General features: G+C 46.2%; 1 protein-coding gene across 2 annotated transcripts; it reads left to right on the top strand.

Annotated features, from left to right (window-relative positions):
* The first annotated feature begins 9,678 nt into the window (after window positions 1-9,678).
* VGLL2 (vestigial like family member 2) lies at window positions 9,679-15,606 on the top strand. Of its 2 annotated transcripts, XM_053939250.1 has the most exons (4): window positions 9,679-9,759; window positions 11,927-12,218; window positions 13,977-14,495; window positions 15,566-15,606. In XM_053939250.1, exons 1-4 carry the CDS (start codon window positions 9,679-9,681, stop codon window positions 15,604-15,606), a joined length of 933 nt encoding a protein of 310 aa, XP_053795225.1. The 2 variants fall into 2 exon arrangements, with proteins under 2 accessions (XP_053795225.1, XP_053795226.1); XM_053939251.1 differs by lacking the exon at window positions 13,977-14,495.
* Window positions 15,607-23,201: the final 7,595 nt, after the last annotated feature.

The raw sequence follows: 23,201 nt of genomic DNA, 5'->3' as shown, positions 1-23,201 counted from the left end.
ATCATCACAAAAAAGCAACAGCATCAGGGAAATCTCTGTCAATCTCAAATGCAAAAGAACTAAAGGGTGATCAGTTACAGTGCTTATAGTAATTAACGTGTGATAGGGATTTTTAAAGGTGTTCCAAAAGTTCCAAATACAGGTAGATTTCTAGTCCTTCTTGAAAATGAATTTTTGAAAAATGAGAGAAAAGTATTAACTCAGTAGAGCTGTGGGAAATTAGTGGTTTAGGTTTTGATCAATTGTTTCTACAAAAGACAACAGCAACCTGGGAACCTTATGAGTCCCTGTAAAAGACTGGAAGTGAATTTTGTCCATGAAACTGCTGCATATTAGCTGTCAGGCAACCCAACACCCCCAAAAGGCAAAATGCTCTTTCCAGTTTTTGATTTAGAAGTTTCCCAAACATATCTCTTAGATCTGAAGGTATGGCTTATAGATATTAGCTGCTCAGCTTCTCTTTCCATTATATCCCTCTCAAGTTGTCTCTGCTTAGGTATTTAATAATTTTGAGAAATTTATATAATAGGCTAGTAGGTAGGTAATTACATATTAAATGGATAGCTAATATTGCTAGAAATAGTCTAGCAGATATGTAAACTACACCTTTCAAAACATTTGGAGCTCTTCAGTGTGAAAAACACTACATATTTTGGGCATGTTTTCACACATATTTTAAATAGTTTTTATTCTTTCTTAAGAGCAAAAGTATTGACTCTTTTTGTTGATAAAGAAACTTGTAACTGATTTGCATTTTAGGACAAATTGTAAGTACAGAACACAGTTGAAGAAACAAATGTGCTGGTAAAGAGATAGAAAATTGCCTTTTTACTAAGTCAGTGAGGATGGTAATTTTTTCTGCTTAGTGTTTCATGTTTGTGTGAAATCTCTACTTAGCATGTGTTCTCTGAGATGCAGAAGAAAATATTGTTCTGGCTAAAGCACGTAAAACTAGTTGGATAAAACCATGCAGTGTCAGGATGCCCTGAATACCCTTTGGAAAATTCATTTTACCCTTGTGCCAGCTTTCTCTCATCTATGCAAAAGCTGTGAGGCAGCATTACTGATTTAGGAGATTAACACATACAATTCATGGAGTAGGAGTCATCTTGCTTTTCTCATGTAAGAGGAGCATACAGAAGGGTACCACAAGGCAGTTGCTTTTAGGATTGTGATGGAAGGATCCATGAGCAGGGCAATCTGGAGAACACTGAACTGATGGACCCTATTTCTCCGAGGCAACTGACTTTTGACACTGTGCCAGGACAATGCACAAAAGTAACATGAGAGAGAAATTGCAACCAACTTCTGAAGCTCCAGTGAAGAGCAGGGCACACGCCACAACCTGTCTGCAAGCAGAAAAGAAGCAATGTAACCACAATTCCGCACGTGTAGAATGCAGGACAAGAGAGAACATAGGAGCAAATAGGTTATATGACATCTTTTCTGGCTTCAAACACCATAACTGCACTTGCAGGTCATTGGAGCGTGGCACCTGGTGTGTTTTGCTGAATGATAAAATTTGTCCTCCACGATGAGAACACACTCACCTGGGAAAGAGCACAACACCCAGTAATGGGTGTGTGGTTTCCCCCAGGGCATGGCAGCAAGCTGTGCTCCATGTGGGAAGAGGCAGGAGCCAGGAGCAGGGTGTCCCATGCGGCAGGAATGTGAAGACTGTGGAGTTTGCTTGGTGCTGGAAGGCGAGAGACTGAAATATGGTTTGGCACGTGCTGGCTGGAGCCACACGCTGAAAGACAAGCTCCTGTCCTTGGGCGTGCAGGGGGCTGGGACAAGGCACACTGCATGTGGGAGAGAAAAGAGCTGTAAGGGGTTCCTGAGTACCTCTATCTTCCTCTGGAGCATGGAGCTGATGGCAGGCTTTCCCCAACAGCTTTTTCTTGAGTGTCTCTGGTTGCCCTGGAAATCACACTCAGCTGCTGCTTCAGCAGCTATCTGCCTTCCCCAGGAAGGTGCACAAGGGCTCCTGTAGGCAGCAGCAAAACCACTGCACAGCAAAACCACTAAAACCTACTTCCAGCCTATTCCCAGGCTGGAAGTAAAGGAGCAAATCAGGACAAGAGGCACACAGGGACAAAATTGTCCCTGTGACCAACAATAGACAGTATAACAAAAATTGATGCCTTAATGGTGGACAGGCCAGTTTACTTAATGCAGCAGTTGTATTATTTCAACAGATAGGGATTCAGAAATAACTTTGAGCTACCTTTCTGTTGCCCTCTGCATTTGGCCAGATCTTCAGCTTTCATACTCTCCTTTGCAATAAACCATGCTCCCATCTCACCAGAGAACTATCTGTATCAATTTCTGAAAAATGTCATTCAAAAATCATGCCAGATTCTGAGGCTAAATGAGTCCTGTCTATTAATTTCTTGTGAAGCAGCAGCTCCAAGTATGTGCCAAACCATGTGCTTGGCTCTTACAAGCTATATACAGAACCTCAACAAAATTAAAAGGTAATTTTTAATGCTTTCCTCAGTTGGGCTGTCTTTCTGAAATGAAAATTGCATTATGTTACCTTGCTATAAAAACTGGATCTGCATTTCAAAAACTTGATTTCTTAGAATAGTATCTCCATCAATTTAGCTCAGTAGACAAAAAGTTTCTTAATGCACACAAGTCTTCTTCAGCAGAGGTATGAGAATGGCTTACTTTCTCTAAGCTCATGGCTCTTGCCTGCTGTGCCAGCTCACTGGCTGATTCATGTGTATGTGTAAAACTCTTGGCAGTTCAGGGAAGTGAACTCATGCCCACCTCAGCATGAGAAGAGATTCTTCTTTAAAAAGTAGGACCATCCTGCATGAAGATCCCAGCAGACGAGTCCTGATATGAGCATTATGATTTGCCTTTGAAGGTGTGCTTTTGGTGTAGGATTTCATTTCATTCATGCTTATTCTAATAATTTTGTGTGCAAGCAAGGGCATGGGGCACAAACTACATGTCCTCAATAGAGTCTGGAGCATTGCTATTTATTATTGTTATAGTAAGTCATCTGCATACTAATATCTTATCTTTCCATATTAAAAGAGGTGAATTTGCAGAGATAGCAATACGAGACTACGTCAGAATTCCCATCTGGGCTGCAATATGACTGTGTATACAATGTTTTTCAGTGGACTAGACTGCAATATCTAGATATTATGGAAATCAAATGACATATTCTTTTATCCCCTTCTCCCTCCTACAGTGCATACCTGTAGTGTCAGTATGCTTATTGATTCTTTTCTAATAGTTTTCCTCACTCCTTCGTGTTTGTTTTTCAAGCCTCGTTTCTGAAGATGGAGTTGGATTTTGCAGCTGTGAGGACTAAGTTCTCTATTAAATACAACCATTTTTAAAAAAATTACATGTAGGCTCTGTGCAATTTCATAAAGTCAGGATATTTTCCAGGCTCCCTATTTACACTTAAACCAGGAGCTACATTATTTGGGGCAATTCCACACAATGAGAACACAATTCCCTGTAGCATGGCTCCACCTCCAGTATTTTGCTATGAATTTTCTTTTTATTTTATTTTGCAATTTTGTTCCTTAATATATATGCTGTTACCATTTTCTAGTGGCATTCTCTCAAAGCTTAGCCAAATACACACTGCATAAAACAGAAGTGAAGCAGTGAGCTCCTTCTGTATAATATAATATTGCCCCCCCTGAGCAATTAAAGTTTCCACTTGAGGAAGACTTAATCACGGAAGTAAATGAGAGTCTTTCTTTTCCTCATCCCAGCTTCATATTGCTGGTGGTAGTATACTAAAGTCTGTACAGACATTAAAAGACACATACCTTACCTGTTTGTGCTCTGCTGAAAACCTGATTTTCTTGTTGTTCCTTGCATCCAGCCACTTACTCTCTCAAGCTGCAGTCTTCCTCTGCCACCTACCTCCCTCTGTCTGAAATATTGTCTAAAAGAGTGGAAAGAAAGATGCTTCCAAAATGAAAGCATTCACAGGAATTAAAGCCTTTGTATAAAACCACTTTCTTTTTCAAAACAAAACTTGCAAAGGTATGACTGTGCAATCAAAATCACTGAGACTGGACATTGCTAGGGATCTATATATCAAAATTACATCAGGAGTTTAGTGCCTATATTAATAGGGCTGGTGCTTAAGAAACCTCGAAAGAGTGCAGACACAACCTTTTTCTGCTTTCACACAAAAGCAATTTAAAAAAAAGTAAAATAAAACATAAATTGCTCCTGTTTTGTGCATGGAGGTGATTGTTAAGGAAACTTTTCACTGAAATTACATTACTGCTCTGAGCAGAGAAAAGAAAATGTGTTGTAGACATTACATGTAAATACAAAAAATATATATCTTGGTGAATGGATCTCAGAACAAGCCAGATTCATCTTCTGGTGGGTCAGTGCTGAGAGGGGGAAAGAGGTGCGCACTAATTCAGCTCAGATCTGAATGTGCCAAAACACCTGCATCAGAAAAGCTGCTGCCTCTGCCTCTGAGGGCAAAACAGAGTCTGTTCCTATGCTGACTTGGGAAAAAAACTTCCATGAACTTTCCTGTCACAAAATCAAGTCCTAAATTCAATGCAGTCAGCGTGTTCTCACACGTGTGAATGTATTCCCTCATGACAGCCCTGGATTTCCCTCCGAGCCCTGCATAATGATCTCTTCATCTGCCGCCATCAGTAGAGGAGAGACAGGTGATGCCTCTGGCCCGTCAGGGCTGGGCAGGACGGGTGAGTGACACGCACCAGATGCTGCACCCTGAGCTGGGCTGCAGCTCCCCTGGAAATACATCATGGAGTAAAAATCACCGCGTACATTCCAGCTGCTGCACAGCGCGTCACTGGAGCAGACGTGCTGTCACATGTACAAACGCACACCAAATAGTATCCGTGTGTGGGGTTAATTAGCAGCTAACCGTTAGTTCTTAGAGTTGTAGGGGGAAAAAAGAAAAGGGGAAAAAAACATACCTTCAAAGGAAGATCAAAATTAACTATACAAGGTCTCTGAGATTGAAACACAGGTTTTTCAGGACAGTGAAGGAGACAATGAAGTCAGTGATATGTGTCTCTGATTTTTACTTTGTGTTTTACTGTATTTATAATACTGACTTTTTATCTTTAATGTCAGTTAATTCAGTATCTACAAAAACTACCAAGCCAGAAGCTCTTGAGCCTAAAGTCTTCTGGATTAATACAGACCCAGAGGCTGGACCTCAAAAACATCCCTGAGAACACCATGGTAACAGTTGCCAAGCCCTAAAAAACAAAAAGCTTTTAGGGATGTGCAGCACAAAGACTGACAAGATAAGAAAGAGGAACAGCATTATCTATCTTAATTTCAGCCAGATTTGACCCACATAAACTCACAAGCAGTGCATTCAGCTATAAGTAAAGTATGTGCTGAGTCCTACAGGCATTAAAGAGTAGAGAGCAGGAATAGGAAGACTAGTGAAACTGAACCTATCATCTCATGGAGGAGGCATTACACAATATAAGTGATACATGCAGCAAATAGACAAAAAATACAAGAAACAAGTCAACACACAATCTTCAGTATTTAGAAATAAGACTACTGCCACATAGGAGTACAGTATATGAACACTGTTAGGAATATTTGTGGAGTGGATTTATAGGATTCCTTTATGGACTGTGCAAGATGATCATTATTAAATTGAAAGTTGATATGAAATCACACCCATAAATTTAGCAGGTAACATAGTAACAAGAAGACTGGTGAATAAAGTGAGAACTGGGACATTTGGCAATACCTGAGCCCATTGCTGAGTCTCTTGGCATTCTCAAGAGCAAATAGCACATGAATGGAGCTGTTTGAAGAGTTGCACATCTACGACCAAGGAAGACAAGTGATGGAAAATGTTTTAGAAAGGATGACTAATACAAGGCATCATGAGCAGATGTCATAGGCTCACATGGGACCATCACAGTTTTCAGCCCAGTTACTTGCAATCTCAGTCAGATATATGAGAGTTTAGAAGAAATTCCAGGATGTTTCCAATACCTATGGCTCCTCACCACCAAGCAGTCCAGATCTTTTATGTACTTGTAGTATCAAAACTGAAAATACAGTGGTCATCACAGTGGGAGAGCACATCAGTGTCATGTCTTTAAAATCGTGTTATGGCAAAAAAACCCAATAGTTATAAGCATCAGTTGCAAAGAAGGTACTTCTCAGCAAGAGAAGCATTAGAAAGATAACAAATCCTTGCCTCAATATTTTTAGAACAATGTTAAAAAATTACATAGGTTGCAAATAAATGGTACAAAAACTATTAGAGGAATCGCAGTAGAAAGTTAAGGAGCTCCATCTATTTTGGCAGGAAAAAATATTATATGGAATAAAATCAATTTCATAAGAGAAAATATTGCATTCAAAAGGGCTGTTTAGATAAGTGAACTAAGGCATTACATGAACCAACAGCTGGAGGCTGAAGCCAAGCCAACCCAAGCTGGAAGAGAAAAACACTGAAGGCTGTTAAGCAGAGTGGCAAACGGCTGCAGCGAGGGCAGGATTCTCCAGCCACCTCATGGTATCTTCTATTTGGAAAAGCATGCCTTACTGGAAACAGTGAAAGTCTCCCTGAGCTTCTAAAGAAGTATATTATGAACAATAAGAATGATATATGTGGTATGATTGAAAAAACAGAAATGTCCCTTATGGATGATAAATACTTAATTCTTTAATTGAACGTGATACTCAGTGCTCAAACCTTCACACACCAGGGGCTGGCAGGCTAGCACTGGATGTAGGATTTCCAGGGAAGGTGAGCAACTAATGTGGCCAGTGTTACCACGTTTTTCTCCCAGTCTTTCTGAATGTTGATGTTTTGTTTCATGATATGTTTGCTTGTCTGTTGAACCATTCACAGTAGTACCCAATTCTTGTTTTGTAAAAAGTTCCAACTTAGCTAGAACACTGACTTGCTTTGTAGGAATGTTTTCTGAGGCAAGATGTAGATTTCTGCATCTCGCTGTATATCAGAACCTATCATTCTTTATTCTGAACAAGACTTTCTTTTCATATTACTGCTGTGAAATATTTACCAGTGTATGGCTTAGGAGTAGGCCCATGCCAGTGCTGTGATGGGACACAGCCACTTCTTTAGCCATGTCCTTTCTAAAACTGTGCTTTCCTTCACTGCTGTCATAATTTTCTCTCTGAGGTAACTCAGCTGTTTCTTTCCAAGTTTTTGTAATTCCTTATGTGACTCAACCCACCTAAAATTCTTTAGTTAAGACCAAGGAAGATTGTTTTTACAGAATTGTAAATGCACAGTGAGATCATTAGTGAATATAATTTCTGACCCTGGGTTCCCAGGATGATTTCCTATACCAGGACTAATTTCACAGACTTACAGACTTTTTGCCACCAAAGAGGCAAAATACTGCCAGCATTTTTGCATGAATGTTTTTATTGCTCTGCGTTAAGACACTGAAGTTTACTTGTATCTTACACTGCATAGTTTTACAGCCAAATAACTGTCTATAAAAGAGACTTAATTCATACCAAGCCACATCAGAGCCAATTCCCCCAGCATATACTTGAGCGTGAGGTAAAACCCCTGAGTTCAGCCCTCAAGGAGAGATTCTCCAGGGTACGCAAGCTAGACCATCTGCCACACTGCAGCACCCAGCCACACGTTGCTGTTACACTTCGGGTTTTTCCACACAAGTGAATGCTCAGCCTTGGCCAGTGTTAGGTCCTACCTTTGCTATGGCACAGAGTCCTGGTGAAGTGGTGGTCTGAAGAGCAGGAGGGAATTCTGTGTCTTTGGAACAGGTGCGCATTGGATTTACCCTCTGAGAAATGGGCTGTTTTTTGGAACCTTGCCCAGCACACCTTTGAAACAGGCACAGGTTTGTGTGCTGGGAAAGCTCCCTGCCTCTCACAAGCAGGGACACAGAGGAGAAGTGAGATCCTCTTGTTCCAAGGGAGATCCCTCAGTCTCTCGCCGTGAGGAGAGAAGGGCTGTTCTTTAGCAGACTGCTTTAATTTGGACCCCAGCCACAGAGTGAGTCCTTCCCTCTACTGTGATTATTTGCTTACTGCTCAGGATAAATAAAAATATAAGTTACATTTCTTATTTTAAAGCCTAATACCCAGAGGTCATCCCCTCCTTTTCTTGACCACCAACACAAAATTGGCTCTGATGGGGGAAGGAACAACACTGAGGCAGAACCCACAGCCACAGTATTTCAGGCTGCAGTACAGTGTGAAAAACAAATTTCCCAAACTCACAAGAATATGGAGAAAGAAATTTGTTTAAATATGAATTTTAAACCTTGCACCTGGTTCAGAAAACATTGAAACATGATCATCAGGCACTGAAATATGACTTTGGTGAATGACACGTATTCAAAACAATTTCTAGCACTTGGAATATAAAAATTGCATTTTGAAGAAAACAAAATAGAGTCAATGTTTAGTTTTAAATATGACATTTTTCTGCTAAAATTAGTTTAAATATTTCCAGGTCTTCAAAATTCAAAGTGTTCATTCTTTTCAGATTTTCCCCAACACTTCCGTAACCAATCAGCATTTAAAAACTGAGAAATATTCTTTCTCTTGCATTTTCTATATTTTTTCTGCTTTATTACAGGTGCTTAAAAGAAACCAAGATGTGTCTCTTCTCACAGTAGTTGTGACCTGTACCATGAAGCTGAACATTTCAAAGAGTTGATATTGAAATGAGAACTTACATCTCTGTTAAAATATAATCTGCCTCCTATGCAACTCCTGTAAAATGATGAGCAGTGAAGATACATTCACCTATTTACAACTTTGTGTGTTGTACTCAGCAGAAAGCCAGGGAGTAAATCCAGTTTACCTTCACGATAATTTGTTGTTTTGACGTGACTTTGCCCTCGGCGTTGTTTTAGTTTCTATTAAATGCAAAAGCATCACTGTTCCCGGGATTTGTAATGATTTAAAAGTTTCTGGGGAGATTATTCGTCGAGAGCAACTGGTTTTTCTTCCTTCGGTTTATCAGACCTCTCAACTCCGGTAGTTTTGGTGGTGGCATTTTCCGGTGGACGCCGGACTTGGTGGAATTTGGATGGGGTCACCCAGATCCCTGCCTTTCCCGGAGTTCCACTTCGCCCGGGCAGCAGCGGGGGCCGACGAGGTGGGGGGCGGCAGGGGCATCCTCCCCGGGGGCAGCGGGGCAGCACCCGGCACAGGAGGCACGTGGAATGCAATGAAATAAATGAAATAAAATCAAAAGCAGCGGGAGATGGGTTGACTCGCTGGGTAAGCCCCTATCTTCTGCCGACCCCCAGTTCCCCTCGCACCCCGCCAGTCTCCTGCGTGGCCGGAGCTCCCCCTGCGCCTCGAGCCCCGCTGCTCCCGGACAGTCTCGGCTGCGGAACCGGGGTCTCCCTGTTCCCTCCGCCTCTGCCACCCACCGGGCCCGGGGCTGAAATTCCCCCGGCGGCCGGGGAGCCCCTCCAGTCCCGGCGTATTTGCGGGAGGGAGCCACGCTATAGGAAGGGCGGAAGGCAGGGAAAGAAGGCAGGGAGGGGGTGTCAGCAAAGCCCAGCGCGGCCTCATCCCCCCTCACTCCTCCCACCAGTGCGTGGTGCCTCTTAACCCGCGGGAACCTCCCTCCCTCGAAGCATTACTCCACTTTGCAGAACTCGAGTTGATGAGAAAAAAAATACTTCTCGGCCGCGGCCAGCCATGAGCTGTTTGGATGTTATGTACCAAGTCTACGGTCCTTCCCAGCCCTACTTCGCAGCAGCCTACAGCCCCTACCACCAGGTACGTGTAGGGGACAGCGGTGAAGAGGCAGAAGGTGGGAGGGGTATCGTCTGGAGGATGGCCATCTGGGGCCTCACCAAAGGGAAAAAGGGAAAAGGAGAAGGGGAGGGGAAAGGGGGGGCGGGAGGGGGGGAGATCTGGGAGCCTGCGATGGTGAGCGGAGCAGAACCGCATCCCACCTTGGCGCGGGGCTCGGCAGGGTACGTACTCCGGCGGCAAACGACGGGCTACGGGATGCCTTTGAAGAGAGGGGACGATTTTAACCTTCAGAAGGATTTTTAGGGGGTTTGTTTGCTTGTTTGTTTGTTTTTAAATGTTTGCTTGTTTGTTTTCTTTACCGGGACGGGCTACTTCCGAGCGCGGCGGGTCGGGGTAGCGATGTGTGTGGGGACCGTCGGGAGCTGCGACGCCGGGCTTCACGGGACATCGTTCACCCCTGCGCGCCGGCATCCCGGCTGCTGCCACGGAAGCCTCTTGGTGCAGAGATTTTACTCCGGAGGGGTGCTCCGGAGTTACGCTCTGGAAGTGGGGGAGGAGAGAGAGACGGGAGGTTGCGGAGTTCGCCCGGTTTGGCGGTGGCGGAGGAAATCGCGGCCGCGAAGGGGAGCAAGGGCTACAGGATGCTCCCTTCTCCCGGGGCGCTCTCGGCGGCGGCGGGACTCCGGGACGTCCCCCGGCCCCCGCGGCTGTCGGCAGCGGCCGTCGCCTGCGAGACCCGCGGGTGCTTCGCGAGCTGCAGCCACGTCCCGCCGCCTCACTGCGTGTAGCTCTGCTCGGGCGGTCGCGGGTATCAGCTAATCCCGAGGTTTCAAGAAACGGATGGCTCCGGCCACGGGGATGTTTCGGGCACGCGCGGCCCGTGGTGCGCTGGCGCCGGGATGCGCACGGTCCCGCGTGGGTCAGGCTCTGCTCCCCAGGCTGCACCTGCTGCACACTGCTTTCCTTTTAACCTTTTTGCGTTCCCAGTTTTCCCCTCGCCCTTACCCCTTCCAAAAACTAATTCCTTCCTCCCCCAGCATAATGAAAAAAGGGGATGGATATAGAGAACGGCGCCCCGGGCCTGAGCAGGGTGAAGCCCCAGCCGTGCAGCGGGCCGGGACCAGCGGCGTGGCGGTCCCTCTGCCCCCTCCAGCGCCCGGCAGCGGGGCCCAGGACCCGTCACAAAAGACAGATAATGTCTTTCCCCACCTTGCTTTCCCTCCCACTACCCTCTCAACCCCCGGCTTATGACATTACCTCAATGGCCGAACAGGGAGCCAAGCGGAAAGGCGGTCGTCGCGACGAGTGACATTATCAAATATATCGCGTGTCTTGGCCCAAGACTCTGCCCCGTCTTCTCGGTTCTTCCCCGCCGGCCGCCTGCCCCAAGGCTCTGCCCACGGCGGCCAAGCTCGGGCTCCGCGTCCCATCGCTTATTGCTAAGAAACTCTCAGCAGCTGCAGACACGCTAACGCGCGTGAAGACGGGAAACCTCCGGCAAACTTCACAATGCCCGCTGTTTTCCCATTCGGCGGAGTCCAGTAAAAGGGGATTAATCTTGTAGTAAATACCTGGAGCTTCTTGGTGTCCAGAGAAATGCTGAGTTTTGCCCTGAAGTGTGTTTGAGACTGTCAGTCTTTTTCCCCCCTCTTTGCTTCTGCCTCGGTGCTGTGGGTCACAGGACACCCTTTGCATCAGATAGATTTTCGGAGCCGGGGACCGAGCGGCTCTCGCCTTCCAGCTGCCGGCTCTGCTCCGTGGGTGCTGGGCCGTCGCCCGCCCTTGCCCCGCATTGCAGCCCCTTGGAGGCCGCCGTCCGCACCGGAGCCAGCTGCAAAGAGCCTTTTTTTGCAGGGCTTGGTGCGGGGGACCCGGCGGTGTGACCCCCGCCCGGCCGCGCCTTCCCCACCCGGAGGCTGTCTTGCTCCATCCCCTTTGGCACCTGTGGGTTTCGGTCCCCCAGCCCTATTTGCAGTCCCTTCACTGCCCCCGGACTACAGAGGGCGATATGGGGGCGTGGGGATTGTGGTGTATGCCGAGGGGACGGCGGGCAGCCGAGGACCAGACTTGGCATCCTCTCGGAAAGCCCGCGGGAGAGGGCTGGGCGCTGCCCGCCGGATGGCACGGGGCGGGCCAGCGCACCTTGGTGTGCTGCGTGACCGGCTCCGTTTTCTTTCCTTCCCTGCAGAAACTGGCCTTTTACTCCAAAATGCAGGAAGCTCCGGAGAGCAGCAGCAGCGCCAGCGCCGGCAGCTCCTTCTCCAGCCACGCCGCGGCCAGCATCAAGGAGGAAGACTGCAGCCCCGAGAAGGAGCGACCCCCCGAGGCCGAGTATATCAGCTCCCGCTGTGTCCTCTTCACCTACTTCCAGGGGGACATCAGCGCCGTGGTGGATGAGCACTTCAGCCGGGCGCTCAGCCAGCCCAGCAGCTTCTCCCTCGGCAGTGCGAAGGCGGCGCGGAACGCGGGCTCCTGGCGGGGTGAGCGCCTAGCGCGGCGCGGGGGGCGCGGGGGATGCGGGGGGCGGCGGAGGGCCCCTCTGGGCCGGCACATCGTCCTCGCCTCGGCTCCGCATCCCGGCTCCCTCCTTCCTCCCACCAGCGGCTGGTGCCCGGCGGCGGCATCCCTCCTCCGAGGCTAGGAGCTGCCAGCTGCTTGGCCCTTTTAGGGTAAAAAGGAAAGAATAAAGCCCTTCAGATTATGCAGGGAGGCCACGGCTCAGGGGGAAAACAGCCTGAGAGGCAGTCGGGGAAAACAAATTGTCTTTTCACTGCAGGTGCTTTACCTGGAGAGGGTTACCACCCAACTAGCCGTGGAGTGACTCCCAAACTGTGACTGTGACCAGTGTATTCCCCGTTGACCCCAGCTTTCAGTTTAGAATGTTCACAGTGATGGGAGCAAAATAAAAACAAATGTGGGAACAATTCCATCAGCTTCCCCACCTCAAAAAAAAAAAAAAAAAAAAAAAAAAAAAAAAAAAAAAAAAAGTGGTGTGTGTCCCTGTATCTTGCCCTGCATGTATCACCACCTCAATTGCTGCTGAAATGCTAACAAGAACTCTTACATTTCTGAAAACAAGGGCTTGCAGATCTGCCCAAGGCAATGTGCTGTCAAGGCCAAGGCCATGGCTTATGCACAGATCTCCATATCCATGCCTGATTCACACTGGATGGGCCCACGAGGGTAGTCAGGGAAGAGGGGAATATCCTTCTCCACACTCCATCTGCCAGAATTAGGGCTGGCACTTCCTTGTGGGCAGTCTTAGTAACTCTCCCTCACAGGGCCACCTGCTCGGACAGGGCTGGTTTCCCAGACCTTACACAGATTGCTGTCTGTAGTGTCTAAGAATATTTCACGGGTGAGAGATATTCGGTGCCGGAATTGATGGCAGTAGAGGAGGTTTTTTTGCTCATGATGAACTGCTTCCCCTTCTCCCAAGCAATGCCAAGGCTCAGAGCTGACATACTTCCCTGGCAAAAAATTATTAGGAACATAGTTTTATTTCTTTCAGGAACAGTGTGCATTCCCAATTAATCATACATAACATCTGTTTGTTATGTATATGTATATAATAATCACCAGTCCATCTTGCATGTTGCTAACTGGGCTAAGAAAATGTAGGGTCTTTGTCTTTGCCCTGCCAATCTCCAGCAAGTTCTGCTGAGGGCTTCCCAGACAGTCTGACAATATACCTAAGAAACAGATGATGCTAATAGGTGGAGAATTGCCCCCAGATATTTGAGTAATTCAAACTTGTTGTTAGTCACATCTCTCACTGTTCCTGCCCACTTTGCTACTGCACTGAGGCAGCAGCCGCTTTCCAGGAAGAGTTGGGCATAAACGCTTAGATGAGGAGATTATTACAAAAACAAACAAGAAAAAGCCAAACCTGCAAATTTAAGTGGCATATAGTAGCCCTCGGTTTCCACTACTGAAGAAAAGAGATGTTTCTTTTGCCTTAGGTAACAACCTTTTGCCCACCTACATAGTAAGAAAAAGCTGGAGGATATAGTTGCTGCTTCATGGATAAGCCATAGGATAGATGTCTTGGATGTTTAGTTGGAGAGGAATATGTATTTGTTTGGAGCAAGTTCTCATGCTTGCCAGTTTTTCATGGAATAAAGGGAATGAAAGGACTGGTTTGGGTGGATCAGGGAGGGACAGAACCCTAGGGAAAGGAGATCAAGTCCTGCGGTGTGTGCTTATTGCTGACTTTCTTTCCCACTTCCTTCACCCAGATGGCTCCTTCCCAATGAGCCAGCGCATCTTCCCGCCGTCCTTCTGGAACAGCACGTACCAGCCCTCCTCGGTCCCAGCCAGCCTGAGCAGCCCCCTGGCAGCTGCCGCCCACAGCGAGCTGCCCTTCACCGCTGCCACCGACCCCTACGCGCCCACCTCTCTGCACGGCCACCTGCACCAGGGCGGCCCCGAGCCCTGGCACCACGCCCACCACCACCACCACCACCACCACCACCACCACCCCTACATTGGGACACAGAGCACTGCCTACCCCCGCCCCACCGCCATGCACGAGGTCTATGGGCCCCACTTCGACCCCCGCTACGGCTCGCTCCTGGTGCCCACCGCCTCCGTCCGCCCCCACCGCCTCACCCCTGCCTCCGTATCCACACCAGTCAGCCCCCCCTGTGAACTGGGCAAGACCGAAGCGGGTGCTGCTGCGGCCTGGACGACACCGGGCCCCTTTCCCAATGCAACGGGAGACATGGCACAGAGCATTGGCCTCAATGTGGACACAGGTAATGAGCTGCTCTCGATCCCTCCAGGTCCCCTGGCTCAGCTGCACCCCTGCTCCCTGATTCCACACCAACCATAGCAGTAGGGAAGGACTCGTGGAGGGTGGCTGAGGTTCTGCTGTGGGGGAATGAAGTGAGGGTGGAAGCCCCATGTGTGACACCTGAGCTGTACCCTGGGTGTTCTTCTTGGGCTGTCAGGCCAGGCAAGTGAGGAAGGATGGGACAGGCCCAACACATCACATCTCCACAACATTATTTGAATTTCTGATGCCTTCAAACATTCCCTGAGGCTACGTGTTGCTTTGAGGTACTTTTGTCTGGGCCCTGGTCTTGCTCCTGCATTGAGCAGTGAGAGCTATGAGCAGAATGGAGCAGCCCCAAAGGTCACTGCTTGGCCCCATCCACATGCTGCCCTGAGGGGTCATTTCTAGACACCATGCAGGTTCACAAACTAGCTCCTCTCCTTATTTACCTTTTCCTTCCAGTTTTTGAGATGAAAGCACAATTGCATTTGCTGAGCAAAAAAGGCAGAGGTCTTCCCCTGGTAGTGCCTGTTGGGGTGTCTGGAACCAAGGCTGTGGCTGTCGTGCTGACAAAAATGGGTACGTAGGCACAGTCAGCAGTGACAGAACTTGAGTCAGTGATTGTGAAGGGAAGGAAAGTCTGCTCCATGCTGGTTTCATTATTACAGCCACTAATGGCTCCTTATGATGTCCTCACTTTAAGAAGGAGGGAGTTCTCCAATCTGGTTTGGGCTCTTCTCCTTGTTTCACAGCCTTCTGGGGCCCTGGAGATCCCATGCTTTAAACTGATCTCAGCTGGCAAGAAATGCAATTTGTTTTCATCTGTTCTTAAATGCCTGTACCTATTTTTCTTCCTTTTTTTTTTTTTTTTCTTCTTTCCATTCTCAGGTTTGCAACCTCAGGATAAAAGCAAGGATCTGTACTGGTTTTAGAGCTGTCCTTCACTCTTCTTCCCCTGGCTCTCCCCTGTAGCTCTCTACCCATTAGACATGGTGGCATTCAGAGCTGAAATCGGGTCAGTTTGTAACAGCTTCTGATCTTGGTTTGCAGCTCGCCGTTACTCCTTCTGTGGAGGATCCCTTCTGAGCTGATGTGCTGACTCAAAGACTCTCAGATCCCCCCTTGCCCTTTTCCAAGCCCACCATGGCCCTGCTGCTCGGGGAAAGACAACAGGATTTAAAAGGACCTGGCATTGCAAGGGTGGTACTTTAGACTTACTTCGGAGAGGAAAGTCGTTCTGTTGCAAGAAGAGAGCCAAAGACATTGAACTTCTATTTAAGCAGACTCTACACCCAGACCTGCAGCCAGACTACTCTGAAAGAGTCAAATGACATCATGGACGGTGATGCAAAACCACTGGCCTTCATACAGGCAACAGAGGAAACTGTGGGGGTTTTCTAGTGGTGTGACTATTTTTTTATGGCAGTGAAAGTTATTTCTTGAATGGAACCATGGGAAAGCTACTCAGCAGTTTTGAACTGGATTTTTATTTTGCATTATAGAAAAGTAAAAGGAGAAGAAACTGGAACTCATGAACATTTTCAGACTATCAAGGAACTGGTCAGATTTTTCAGCTTTGTCATTGTGAGTGGCAAGTATCTGACTGGGGCCACCTGCCCTGGACTTACAGATATGCAGCTGTTCCCCTCACAACTGTTTAAATCCCAGAAAGACAAAAACCAAGGTGGCACTTCTCAGAGTTTGGCACATTGCATTGGCTGTATAACAGTTGTTTGGTTGGGGGTGGGGTTGTTTGTTTGGTTTTGGTTGGGTTTTGGTGTTTTTTTTTTCTTTTTTCCTTTTTTTTTCTTTTTACAATAAACATTTTATGGTGGAAGTTAAACCCCCTCTTAAAGCAGAGGGGGAAAGGAATCCGATGAAGAATGGCTCACCTCCAACCCAACATCCTTTAAAGGGAACAGCAGAACGAAAAGCACATGATGGACATTAGTTCTGAATTGCCTCTAACACTTCCCTTTACTTCTTTCTGTCATTTTGCCACTTTAGTAGCTCTTTTGTTTGGGGTTTTTTGAAAGGGGGAAATAGATATTTAACAGTAGCAAAGCTGTATTAAAGGTATTTCCTTCATTCATCCTATGTACTTTAATTAAGAATTAAAGCTAAATAGGAGAAATTAGGCAAACTGGAAACTTCAGGATGAAGCAGAGAATTTATCTCTCATATGGATGAAGTGAGTTATTCTATTATTTTGCATGAAAGATAAATAGAAATTCAGCTGAAAACAGCTGAAAATATTTTCTTGGTGAGTAAAATACACAGTGATAAATACAAAAGATAAGAAAATATGACACCATTTTAGAGTATGGTGTGGCTGTAAGATTGGTTAAAGTAAGGGAGCTGCTCCATATGTCTTCAGCTAGGAGAGGGGACTGTGGCATATAGAACTGCTATTGCAGTGGTAAATTAAAATGTTACTACCAGGTGATAAATAATGAAACAGGGCAGAAATGGCACTTATCCTACACTTAAAAGCTGACTTTTTTCATAGACAAAACATCTGATCCCAATACTACTGTGTTTTGGGATTTTGTTCTGTTTGGGTTTTTTTTCTTAATGTAATGTCTTCGAAGCTGACAAATTTTAAAGCATATAGTAAGAAATTCCTAACATTACACCCTGACACTGGGAGAAGTGGTAGAAAATGAACTTCTGTGCTGCGATCTGAGTTTTTTACCTTCGAAACTCTCACAAAATTTGGCATCATGTTCACCATGTCTCAAGAGTGAAGCTATGAATAACCCAAAGTTGCTTCTCCTAGGTTTGATGAAATCTCAGTTTCTGGGAAAGGATAGGAATCCTAACAGAAAGAGTTTGACAAAGCAGTGTGAGTACGTACGGTGAGAATCTGACTAGGTGCACCCCTGTCCAGAGCTTAGCAAATGGCAGGGGGGACTTGCAGTGATCCCTTCAGCCAGACAAACCCACAGGCATTTTTCCCTCAGCCTCCAAATTACTTATTAAAACAAAAACATTCTGAGGTTTTATCAAGGAAGACGGCACCACCTTTTTGCAGGAGAAAAATTACTAAAAACAGTGTTTAACTGCAGAAACTTAAAGTTAGCAGGGTCATTTTGTGAGCATTTTCCTGAGGGCTTTTACAGGCTGTTTCTAAAGATTTATTTAAAAAAAAAAAAAAGATAAATCTGAGTCTATGATTTGTTGTGCTTTACCACAATTATTTCTTTTTTCTTTCTTTTTTCCTCCCCTCTTCTCTGCAATTCTTTATGAGGAGGGTTGAGTGACACAGCCCAAATTAATTTGGAAATATTCATGTAAGCATAAACAAGTCATTTGGCACCTTGGCATTTACAATTCATTTTGATTGTGAATGTATTCAAGCACAAGAATTAATGCAATTAATCTATGAATATTGGTTTTGGCATTTGTTCTGTGGATATATTTTTTACTGTTTTATCATGACAGCATCTAAACACAAAAGCCAAGACAGTGGCTCAAGGTGCTAAAAGTACAAGCAACTTTTTAAAAATGCTCCTACTCTGGTTGGACTGCAGCCTGAAAGCACACATGCCCTGTTTTGGCTAATCCTTGCAGTTTTGCTCACTCTGTGTTATTCTGACTCCTGAAGGAGCACCAACATTTAAGGCTTGGGCATTAGTCTTCACAGCGCTGGTGCCACAGCTCCTAATGCAGTAACAGTGCACATGACCTCTGTGCCATTTCTCAAGTCTGTTTTACTCCTCTTTGCATCATAGGTCATTACTCCCTTAGTCATGAATGCTTGTAGAAAATCTGGAATTACAGAAGAAACCCTTCTTAGATGTTACGTAAATATTACCTGTCACATGTTTGTCACACACTGAAAGGGATGTGAGATCCCATCTCTGCAGCCTGGATGGCAGATCCTCCTGCTGTCCCTTTCTGAATGTCATGCACCACACTGTGCTTTCTAGCTGCCCACCTGACAAACAGACTAGCCCAGCTGGGACAGAAAAACAGACACAAACAACTTCAGACCCATTCATACAGAGTCCAGTGAAGGAGGCAGAGGGACAGCATCTGGCAGTCCTGGACATAGCAAGGATATCTGCTGCTGCCCAAGGGCAAGATTGTCTTCTCCACAAGGAGTTTCCAAAATGAGTTCTGGACGTATTCACCACAGGTATGTATTTCCCTTTCTGAAAATCAGCAAAGCATGAAGGAGTATTGTTTTAATGATCTCTGAGGTTAAAACTGATCTGTCAAGGGAAGGATGGAAGTGGGGATAGGGCATGGTATGTGTGGGTGCAGTCTCCACTTTATTTTAATGAGGTCTTTGCTTCAGTACAGCTGCAGTTGCAAGAATGAATCCTTAAACTCTTAAATGCATATATGTGCCTCTACACTTACAGTCTAATGTTGGAGAGCTTTAGGATAGTGTTGCTTACTTCTTACTTACCTTTCCAGTGTGTTTGCCATAGGAGCCCCCAGCAGAGGAGGAGGAAGGGAGGGGACAGAGGGTGAAACAGAGATCGAATTATCCCTTTTGCGTCCCCTAGACTGTGTGCTGCTGCCTCTGGGGAAATGTATCTTCCCTGTCTCCTCCTTGGGTCAGGAGCTGCCGACCCTTCTCACCTTCCCTTTGAAGTCATATTTAGGCTCACAAGACAGGCTCTAGTTAGGGCTTAAATGCTGGGCCCTTCTTAGAAGGGAGGAAAATGCTGCTGGTGGCTTTGGATGCAGCAGTGTTCTCTAACTGACAGTTGTTGTGCATCTTTTTCTGGGCAAGTGTTGTAATTAACATGCCCTTCTAATTACAGAAGGATGAGCCAGCTCTGTGGAGGATTGTAGTGTACTGGCTGTCTTCCCGGGACTGCCACCCAGAGGAGGAGTTGCAGCAGGGAAGGGAGAGAGTCCTGTGGTTATTTTCAGGAGTGAGACATTGAAGAAAGAAAAAGAAAAAAGAAAGAAAAAGAAAAAGGAAAAGGAAAAGAAAAAGAAAAAGAAAAAGAAAAAGAAAAAGAAAAAGAAAAAGAAAAAGAAAAAGAAAAAGAACCAAGAAAAAGAACCAAAAAAAAGTTTTCCTTCAGTCACTTCCCAAGCTTTGGGACTACAGCCTAGGGAACCATGCTGTTAATTTAGTTGCTAGCATGGTAACACTATTATCTAATCTGAATGTAGTGACAAACCTGGGTTCTTCATTTCTAGTCTTAAAGGAGGAGTTACTTTTGCAGTGCACCTTCTACTGCTTGCTTAGCCAGGTATTACCTGGGAATAATGCGCATCAAAGCTGTAAGTGCAAATTGTAGCAGAGAGTCCCTGGGGTGCTATGTCCCTATCCTCCTGCCCTTGCCCTCTCTGCATCAGGTCCTGCAAGAGATAGGGAAGGTGCTGGAAGAGCCCGTTCAGGAGTGCAGGAGTGTAGGAGTGCAGGGATGCAGAGAGCACAAATGTAGATGTGCAGGTGTGCAGGGTGCAAGACTGTAGGAGTGTAAAAGCGCAGGGATGCAGGGTGCAGGTGTGCAGGGTACAGGAGTGCAGGGGTGCAGGTGTGCAGGGGTGCAGAAGTGAAGGGGTGTAGAGGTGCAGGGGGTGAAGATGTGCACTCTCCTGGGCCCCAGTCTTATGCATGGGCACTTCCATTCGCCATGCTCGGCTGCAGCCCACAAAAGCACAGGCTGGCCAAGGATGGGAGCATTTCTTTAGGTACATGCCAGTTGCTTATTCATTCATGGTAAAGGCAGGAAAAACACCTGGCAGGAGTGCTATCCCATTAGGAGATGTAATAGCATATTGGATATTACTGAGGGTACTCCATCTCCCTATGGCATGGCACATTTCCTTCTGCCCTACCTGGCCTGGATACAGCTGCAAGGTGCTCTCCTCCCTCATCATACCCACCCCAACTTCTCCACTTCTCCTCTCCTTGACTTGTGTCCTCAGCCTGGACCCTGCATCTCATTTCCTCTCTGTTCTCCTGTCTCACCCAGGCTCTTCCCTCCTCCACTGAGTACTCTGCCCCCACACCACAGCAGCAAGTGTTAGGAGGGACACACACGCTTTCCTGACAATGTTGTTTGCATAGAGTCAGTATTTACATGATAAATAGGGTCGAAATAACATGGGTGTTTTCAGGAAGAGCTAGTGCATTGGTCTCAATCCTGCATCAAACCTCTGTGGCAAGAACCAAGCCCTAGCCCCTGATTCTGATCCAGTGAAACAACTCCTTTTTTCCAGAAGCTGGGTCCTAAAGAACTGTGACAGAGCCAGTTGCACACAGACACAAATGATTATTCTCTCTTGACAGACCTACACAGCTCCCTCCTTGTATTTAACTGCAGTCCAAGTGAGCTGGATCAAGAAAGAGATACTTGATAGCTGCTGTTTCCGTGGTTGAAATATTTGTGAAGTTAGCGCATAATCTGAAAGCAGAAGCTAATAAATTATAGGGTGCTAATTGGGGCCGGAGTGGAGCCGTCAATCATATTATCCTAAACACACAGAGACCCTCATAACCTAAAAAGGCAAGAAAGCCTCCAGGAACAGCTCCCAGTTGTCACTAGCCATGACCTCCACTTCAGTAACTGCACAGAGTCAAGGCAGAGAGTTTATTCTGCTAAGAAAATGCAAATCTTGTATTTAAGACAGCACTTTTATTTGATTTTGTTTACACTCTTTGGGAGTCTCTTTCCAAGAGAATGTTATTGTTTTCCTTTGCCACTTAACGTGACACTTCTGCCATTAAAAAAAAAGACTGTAGATCAGGTAAGAATTTGCAATTTTTATATTTGTATAGTCCTTAGAGTAACAGTCATAAGACTTTATTCACAGTTCAACCTCCTTGCACATAGGCTTGTTTCTTAAAAGCTATAATTCATATATCTTTTGTTGCTTCCCATGCCCCAGAAACATATATTCCACTTAGGACCTGCAGGATCCTGTGATCTGAGCCAAAACACAACTGTGCAAACATGGTAACTATAGGGTGTTTGCAGCTATAGTCAGTTTGTCACTGCTTTTTCTTATATTGCTTCCATCAAGATTAAGATTTACTCATAATATAAAACTGAATCAAAGAATTCTAAAGAGATCTTTAGTAACACGTTTGCCCAGAAATTTATTTCTATTTGTAGATAGGTAGGCATTCCAGAAAGCATTCCCTGAAGAAAACATCTGAATGGATCAGATCACCTCGAAAGCCATCACATAGTGCACTCAGGACAATCAGGGGATCAGGCTCAGGCAGCATGGGCTTACAAAAGGCAGGTCTTGCTTGACTAATATGATCTCCTTCTATGGCAAGATGTCCCACTTAGTGGATGAGAAAAAGGCTGTGGATATGTTTATCTGGACTTTAGTAAAGCCTTTGACACTGTTTCCCACAGCATTCTCCTGAAGAATCTGGCTGCTCATAGCTTGGCTGGGGGTTTACCCAGCTTACTGGGTAAAAAGCTGGCTGGATGGCCAGGCCCAGAGAGCAGTGGTCACCACAGTCAGTGGGGTTACATCCAGAGGTCAACAGACACAAGTGGTGACCCCAGGGTTCAGTACTGGGGCCAGTCCTGTTTAATATCTTTATCAGTAACATGGATGAGGGAATTGAGTGTTGCCTCAGTCACTTTGCAGAGAACACCAAGTTGAGTGGGAATGTTAATCTGCTGTAGGGCAGGAAGACTGTGGAGGGATCTGGACATGCCAGATCCATGGGCCAAGGCCAATCGTATGAGGTTCAACAAGGCCAAGTGGCGTGCCTTGCCCTTGGGTCAAAACAACCCCAGGCAGCACTACAGGCTGGGGGAAGAGTGGCTGGAAAACTGTCCAGAGGAAAAGGACCTGGGGGTGCTGGTTGGCATCCAACTGAACATGATCCAGCTGTGCCCAGGTGACCAAGAAGGCCAATGGCATCCTGGTTAGTGTCAGTAATTTTGTGGCCAGCAGCACCAGGGAAGGGATTATCCCTCTGTACTCAGCACTGGTGAGGCCATGCCTGGAATCCTGCGTCCAGTTCTGGGCCCCTCACGACAAGAAGGACATTTAAGTGCTGGATTATGACCAGAGAAGGGCAACAGAGCTGGTGAAGGGTCTGGAGCACAAGTCTTATAGGGAGCAGCTGAGGGAGCTGGGATTGCTTAGACTGGAGAAAAGGAGACTCAGAGGAGACTTTATCACTCTCTACAACTGCCTGAAAGGAAGCTGTAGTGAGGTGCCAGGCAACAAGTGGCAGGACAAGGGGATATATCTTCAAGCAGTGCAAGGGAGGCTCAGGTTGGATATTAGGAAGAATTTCTTCATGGAAAGGGTTGTCAAACACTGGAATGAATTGCTGTGGTGGCAGAGTCACTCCCTGGAAATGTCCAAGAAATGACCTGACATGGTACTTAGTGCTATGATTTAGTTGACAAAGCGGTGGTTGGTCAAAAGTTGGATTCCATGATCTTGGAGATAATTTCCAACCTTGATTCTGTGAATCTGTGAAGGGCATCAGAGCTGGTGAAGAGTATTGAGCATAAATCTTATGTGGAGCAGCTGAAGGAACTGGGGTTATTTAGCCTGGAGAAAAGGAGGCTCAAGAGTAACCTTATCCTCTCTATGACTACCTGAAAGGAGGTTGTAAGAAGGTGGGGGTCTGTCTCTTCTCCTAAGTAAGAAGTGACAGAATGAGAGGAAGCAGCATCAAGTTGCACCAGGGGAGGTTTAGGTTGGGTTTTATGGGACATTTCTTCTCAAA

The sequence above is a fragment of the Vidua chalybeata genome, chromosome 3 (genome assembly GCF_026979565.1).
Source record: "Vidua chalybeata isolate OUT-0048 chromosome 3, bVidCha1 merged haplotype, whole genome shotgun sequence".
Lineage (NCBI taxonomy): Eukaryota > Metazoa > Chordata > Aves > Passeriformes > Viduidae > Vidua > Vidua chalybeata.
This window is presented reverse-complemented; position numbering and strand designations above follow the sequence as displayed.

Bases quoted from the DNA above. Each gene is read 5' to 3' on its own strand.
- VGLL2 (XM_053939250.1), top strand. From the start codon at position 9,679: ATGAGCTGTTTGGATGTTATGTACCAAGTCTACGGTCCTTCCCAGCCC. The intron at 9,760-11,926 runs GTACGTGTAGGG...CCTTCCCTGCAG, and splicing joins CCTACAGCCCCTACCACCAG to AAACTGGCCTTTTACTCCAA. The intron at 14,496-15,565 runs GTAATGAGCTGC...CTTGGTTTGCAG, and splicing joins TGGCCTCAATGTGGACACAG to CTCGCCGTTACTCCTTCTGT.